The sequence below is a fragment of the Myotis davidii genome, unplaced genomic scaffold, assembly GCF_000327345.1.
Source record: "Myotis davidii unplaced genomic scaffold, ASM32734v1 scaffold93, whole genome shotgun sequence".
In the NCBI taxonomy this organism is placed as follows: Eukaryota; Metazoa; Chordata; class Mammalia; order Chiroptera; family Vespertilionidae; genus Myotis; species Myotis davidii.
In genome coordinates, this window is record NW_006292095.1 from 1,793,578 (window position 1) to 1,800,104 (window position 6,527).

At 48.4% G+C, this 6,527-nt stretch overlaps 1 protein-coding gene across 1 annotated transcript in view; it reads left to right on the forward strand.

Moving 5' to 3' along the window:
* PLAT (plasminogen activator, tissue type) overlaps positions 1 to 6,527 on the forward strand; it is a 27,909-nt gene that overhangs the window by 10,827 nt on the left and 10,555 nt on the right. Inside the window, exons 2-7 of the mRNA XM_006765535.2 lie at positions 2,700 to 2,795; positions 3,622 to 3,664; positions 4,389 to 4,526; positions 4,919 to 5,029; positions 5,382 to 5,556; positions 6,024 to 6,115. Coding sequence (XP_006765598.1) covers positions 2,721 to 2,795; positions 3,622 to 3,664; positions 4,389 to 4,526; positions 4,919 to 5,029; positions 5,382 to 5,556; positions 6,024 to 6,115 — 634 coding nt within the window. The 5' untranslated portion in view covers positions 2,700 to 2,720. The remainder of the gene's footprint in view (positions 1 to 2,699; positions 2,796 to 3,621; positions 3,665 to 4,388; positions 4,527 to 4,918; positions 5,030 to 5,381; positions 5,557 to 6,023; positions 6,116 to 6,527) is intronic.

A 6,527-nucleotide genomic window follows, 5' to 3' on the forward strand; every position in this document is an offset into this window, starting at 1 on the left:
CAGCTCTGGTTTCACTCCCCTGCCTGTCACCAGCATCCTAGGAAGAATCATTGGGGCAGAAAGACTCTCCCAGGCTCCTGTATTTTGTGAAAGGAGCCTGGGGCCATGAGAAGGGAATGTCACTTCCAACGGGGGAGGTTCTATGCGAATAAACAAAGGAGGAGCCAGAGCCAGAGCCAGAGCCAGGCCAGGAGGAAAGTCCTGTGAGCCTCTAAAGCAGCGGTTCTCAACCTGTGGGTCGTGACCCCTTTGGGGATCGAACCACCCTTTCACAGGGGTCGCCTAAGACCATCAGAAAGCACATATATAATTACATATTGTTTTTGTGATTAGTCACTATGCTTTAATTATGTTCACTTTGTAACAATGAAATTGGGGGTCACCACAACATGAGGAACTGTATGAAAGGGTCGTAAACAGTAACTCGGCAGGCATCCAGAGAAAAGACTACACCAATCCCCTTGGATTTGGGGAATGAGAATATTGAAAAGACTGGTTGGCTTGGCGTGTACGTTAAGTTCCTTGTTCAGCTGGTGGCTCATTCATTCATTCATTCATTCATTATTTCATTCAGAACTTCTTCATGTTCCAAGAGTTTAGAGGTCTCCTTATCCTCAAGGCTTGGCTAAGACAATGAAGGATGGGGCCATCTACAAATATGTGAAAATAATTAAGGTCGGGAAGAAAGGGGGGAATACATTTAAGAAGATCTGTTTTTAAAGGTCATAAGTAATGAGATACCATTAAGAAAGGAAACTTAAGAGGAAGTTGGGGACATTGTGAGAAGGGGCAAAATTAAGGACAGCTGAGAAAGTCCGGAGCAGTTCCCTGTGTTCAGAAGGCTTTCTGTGTGCTCCTATGTTAGATGGCCTACTTCTTTCTCCTGAAACCAGTGAATAGTAGTGCGCTTCCTCCTCTAAGAAAGGGCCCCCAAAGGGCACCGCCCCACACCCCCGCCTGAGAGGAGGGCCTTGGGCATGCCAAATCGGAACAAAGGCCCAGATCCTGAGCTTCTTTCTGTTCCTTTCACAACGGGCAAGGGGAGGTGGTGGGGACACTTCCAACGGGGGAAGTTCTTTGCAAATAAACAAAGGAGGAGCCAGAGCCAGAGCCAGGCCAGGAGGAAAGTCCTGTGAGCCTCTAAAGCAGCGGTTCTCAACCTGTGGGTCGTGACCCCTTTGGGGATCGAACCACCCTTTCACAGGGGTCGCCTAAGACCATCGGAAAGCACATATATAATTACATATTGTTTTTGTGATTAGTCACTATGCTTTAATTATGTTCACTTTGTAACAATGAAAATACATCCTGCGTATCAGATATTTACATTACGATTCATAACAGTAGCAACATTATCGTTATGGAGTAGCAACGAAAAATAATTTTATGGTTGGGGGTCACCACAACATGAGGAACTGTATTAAAGGGTCGCGGCATTAGGAAGGTTGAGAACCACTGCTCTAAAGGGACAGGGCACTGAAGATCCTTGGGATAGGGGGGAGGGGTGGGACCAAAAGTTGTTGTGACTGGAGGGAAATGAGTCAAGGAAAGAAATTCCCTAATTTAATCCTTAAGGATGAAGGAGCCAGTGGGCCTGCCAGACCACAAAATAACATCCCGACCAAGTAACCTACTTTAAGCTGCTGAGAGCAAGAGCATGGAGAGGCACAGGAAAGCCGGGAATTTGGGGTCCAGGAAGATCTGAGCTTCATGAGTAAAACCAGATGCCTCTGCTCCTTTCTACAAATCTGTCAGGCCTGTCTGTAAAGAGAGAGACCGACAGACATCCCAATGGAGCGTTGGGGAGGGGGAGGCCTGGCCCAGAGGAGCCTCCTCTTTGTTGGACAAAGAGGCATGGGAGTCATGAGTGCAGGAGCTGAGGCGACCTGAGGTAGGCGGGCCCTGTGATGTGCCAGCAATAAACTCCTATGGTTTCCTCTAAAAAGTCAGGGAGAGGACATTATTGTGGCTCTGTCTAGTCAACCCCTAGGGCGGGAATTCACTTCAAGGGAAACCACGCCAGCTCACCGAGGTCCTGGGCTGCCAAGAAATGCCAGAGATGGTCTCACCCTTCAGCCCACAGAAATCTCTGGACAAAATTACCTTCCAGCAATCCGTGTCCATCCATGGATGAATGGATAAGCAAACTGCGGTCTATGTAGACAAATATTATTCAGCCTAAAAAGGAAGGAATTTCCGACACATGCTTTGACATGGATGAACCTTGAGAACATTGTGCCAAGTGAAATAAGCCAAGCACAAAAGGACAGATATTGTATGATTCTACTTATATAGGTCCCCAGTGCAGTCAAAGTCATAGAATGGTGGTTGCCAGGGGAATGGGGAGTTATTGTTTAAATGGGTACAGAGTTTGTTTGGAAAGATGAAGGTCTGGAAACAGACAGCTGTGATGACTGCACAACAGTGTGAATGTGCTTACTGCCATCAAACTGCACTAAAAAATGGTTAAGGCGGTAGGTTTGGTGTCTTGTGTATTTTACCACTATATGTAAAACACATACACACACACACACACACACACACACACACACACCTCTTCCAGACACTTGTCAGGGCGTTTCCTGCGGAGGAAACTGATCCTGGGGCACCCGGCCATGATGAAGTTGCAGGTTCTTGACCTTTGTTGTACTCCTTGACCTCTCTCATCACATGATTAAGCTTTACCCCCATTCTTCCAGAATCTAAGGGACACTGAAGAAATGATGACTACAATGAAGAGAGAGCTGTTGTGTGTACTGCTGCTTTGTGGAGCAGTCTTCACTCTGCCCAGGCAGGTGGGTGTGCAGTTCGCGTCTGTGTGCCTCATCCCTTAGGACTGTGGTCCCTCCAGGGCTCCTCAGTGGAGAGGCAGAGGGCCAGAGGAGCTGCGAATACACGGCAGCAGACCCTAGGCACTTATTGTGACTTGAGGGAACAGTTTTTAGTTCTACTCCACTACCTCCGAACACCTTCTTTGAAGCTATTTTTTAAAAATGTGTTAGAATGAATCCATAAAATACTTTCAAAACAATGCAAGTGCTGCAAGCCATAGAAGCAGGCAGGCTGCCCTCCTGCTGCTTACTGTTTCATTGGGATGGAGATGTACCATACGCATGCTCTCTGAAAATGTCCAGCAGCAAAGGCCGTCATAGAAGGCCAATGAGCAATACCCGAGCAGCAGGCCTGTACAAGAGAGTCAGAGATGGCTACATAAAGAGATGGGGACCACAGCTCCACTGCTCAATATGGTAGTCACTAACTTCTTGTGACTATTTAAATTTAAACTTAAATAAAATATAAGGTTCAGTTCAGTCACACTAGCCATATTTCAAGTGCTCAGTTGCCACATGGGTTCGTGGCTCTATATTGGACAGCACAGGTATTAAGCATTTCCATCATTCAGAAAGTTCTTTTGGACAGCGCTAGTCTAGAAGGGGAGGAAGAATTAGACAAGAAGGCAGGAAATGGACTTTCTCCATGGGGCCAGTTAACACGAGGGGGAATCTCTGGGCAGGTGGCATCTGATTGGCAGGTGGATGGGTGGTCTTCTGGATTGGCTACCTTTATTCTGAAGACACCCAGCAGGTACTGATCCTTTCTCCACCCCTGGTTTCTTTGTAGGAAATCCACAGGCGATTCAGAAGAGGAGCCAGGTCATCCAGAGGTGAGATGAAGCTGAGGTGGAAAGGGGTTGATGAAGGTAGGAGGCAGGGTTAGGGCTCAGGGGGATTCAGGCTCTGTCAGGGGATCTATCTTCTATCCCCCACCTCATAACTTAACTATGTGTGAAGGTGAAATGGTACAGGGCAATTCTGCAAAGGTGCCTTTGTGGTCCCCCCATCACTCACTCACATGCACCCAAGTAGCTGAGGCAAGCGAGCCAGGATCTGAGAAGACAGGGTGTGTCCTCCAGGAGCCAGGCTGTCAGTCAGGGAGTCACAAAGCTGGGGGGAGCCTGTGACTCAATGGCCCTGAGTCCTTCAAAAATACTAATGGAAGTAGCACGTTTTCTACACAGATCAAAACACCAATTTTCTTTGTTTGGGGCCAGAAATGCATCATTTCAGTGGTAATACTCCTGTGGATCAAAAGCTCTGGTAGGCAATTATATACATGTGTATAGTTTTGATGAATTAAAATGAAAAAAATAGAGTATTACCTAATACATTCATTTTAATAGATGAGAGTCCAGCAGAGAAAAAAAAAACAATAAAGGTAGTCTTTGGAGAAAAAATATTAGGTACTTGTTGTCGTCCAGTGGAGAGCAAGAAAGGAATAAAGGATGGATTATCTAGAGAGTGAGGTAGGAATGTTCTCAGTAAGACTGGAGGTGGCCCATCAGTTTTGGTGAGTTGTGCCCTAAAAGGCCAGCCTGTCTTTCGTTACAGCGGCCTGCAGAGATGAAAAAACCCAGACGACATATCGTCACCACGAGTCGTGGCTGCGCCCCATGCTCAGAAGCAACCGCGTGGAACACTGCTGGTGCAACAGCGGCCGGCCGCAGTGCCACACTGTGCCCGTCAGAGGTACGTAGGGACTTCAGGCCCAGGCTTCGAGCGTCAGCATCCAGGCTCATGGCCCCAGCCCTGTCCTGATTGGTCCCCGACATGTTGAAATCTCTAAACAGAGATTCTGGGCATGATCCACCTTCGGCAAATGTGAAGGCGCGAGCAGAGAGGAGCAAAGCTCTGTGACCTCGGGCAACTGCCTTCCCTTGCTGCGCTTCAGGGTCTTTTTCTGTAACACGGGGGAACGATAGTACGGACCTCATGGTTTGCTGTGAGAATGCAATGAGTTAATGTTGTAAACTGCTTAGAATAGTGCCTGACACGTAGACAGCACTCTTAATAGTTTAACTCATGTTGTTCTCGGAGCTACTTTGCAAGTAATTAGGGGTTTCTTGTTTTCGGCCTGACAGGTTGCACGGAACCGAGATGCTTCAATGGGGGGACATGTCGGCAGGCTCTCTATTTCTCAAATTTTGTCTGTCAGTGCCCTGAAGGATTTAGTGGGCAACTCTGTGAAATAGGTGAGTAGTGGGTGGGTGGGTGTGAGAGAGGGACTGAAATCCCAATTGCCAAATCTACCCGGAAAGGAAATCTACCCTGGTGACAGAGGCAAGGCGGGGAGAGGGGACAGGAAGGGTCATCCAAGGGTCGGTTAGAAAACCAAAGTGCCGGGCCCACTTTGGAGTCTGGCTCTGCCACCAGCAGCTGGGTGAGCCTAGACACCCACTCCCCCCACCCTGCGCTCCAGGAGCGTCCGCAGCCAGCCTGCCTCATTGGTTTGGGGTGATGGCAGCCGCTGATGTGAGACCCCTTTGAGAAACTCAATGAAAGGGGGTTCACATGTGAGATGTTGTGTTTCCTGCTTTCCCTCAGATGCCAGAGCCACCTGCTACAAGGACCTGGGTGTCACCTACAGGGGCACGTGGAGCACCACGGAGAGTGGGGCCGAGTGTGTCAACTGGAACAGCAGCCTTCTGGCCCGGAAGACCTACAACGGACGGAGGCCAGATGCCATCAAGCTGGGTCTCGGGAATCACAATTACTGCAGGTGAGCGGGCTGTCTTCCCTACGGAGTCGTTTTTCTCTGGGGAGAAACTGCTCCACTGGGGATATATATATATTGAGACAGAATTTCTTTTCAACTTTTGCTCTTAAGGCCCTCCACTCATTAGGTAAAGCCCATCCACGTTATCAAAATTGATCTTCTTAAAGCCAACTGATTGTAGATAATAACCACAGCTACAAAATCCCTTCCCAACACCACCAGCCACACTAACACAAACAACTCACCGTCACAGTCCAACCCTTATCAACTTGGCACCCGCACACATCTCCTTAAACACCACTTAATCTCCAAAAGGAGACAGTAAGTCCTAGTCCCACCCGACACGGTGCACCAATCCTGTGCACAGCCAGAAGCCCATCAACTCTCCCCAGAAGAGGATGCAAAGTCCTGGGCCTGCGAGGGAAGCTCCGCTTTTAATGCCCCCTGGCTTTCTCCGGCTGATTTTTCAGAAACCCAGACAAAGACTCAAAACCTTGGTGCTATGTCTTCAAGACAAGGAAGTACGTCCCGGAGTTCTGCAGCACGCCCGTCTGCTCCCAGGGTAAGTGCAGCCGCCCCACCTTCCCTGTGGGGTCCTGGGGAAGGAGGACAGGTTGACGGTCCTTCTACAATCGTGAGACAGGGAGCAGGCTGCGAGTTCACCGTTTGGGCTGCAGAGGGAAGAAAGTCATGAGACTTGGGTCCTCACCCAGGCTTGGCCTCTAGCTCTTGTTGACCTTGAGCTGATTTCTTAACACCTCTGTCCCTCAGTTTCCTCATCTACAGAGAAGGTGGCGCTGCATCAGTGGTTGCCAGTCCTTTTGAGAATGAATGGGGATTCTCCCTTTTTTGATTGCTGGGCCTATTTCTCAATCTCTCTCTCTCTCTCTCTCTCTCTCTCTCTCTCTATATATATATATATATATATATACACTTTTTTTAATATGACAAAATTTCCCAAATATAAAAAATAC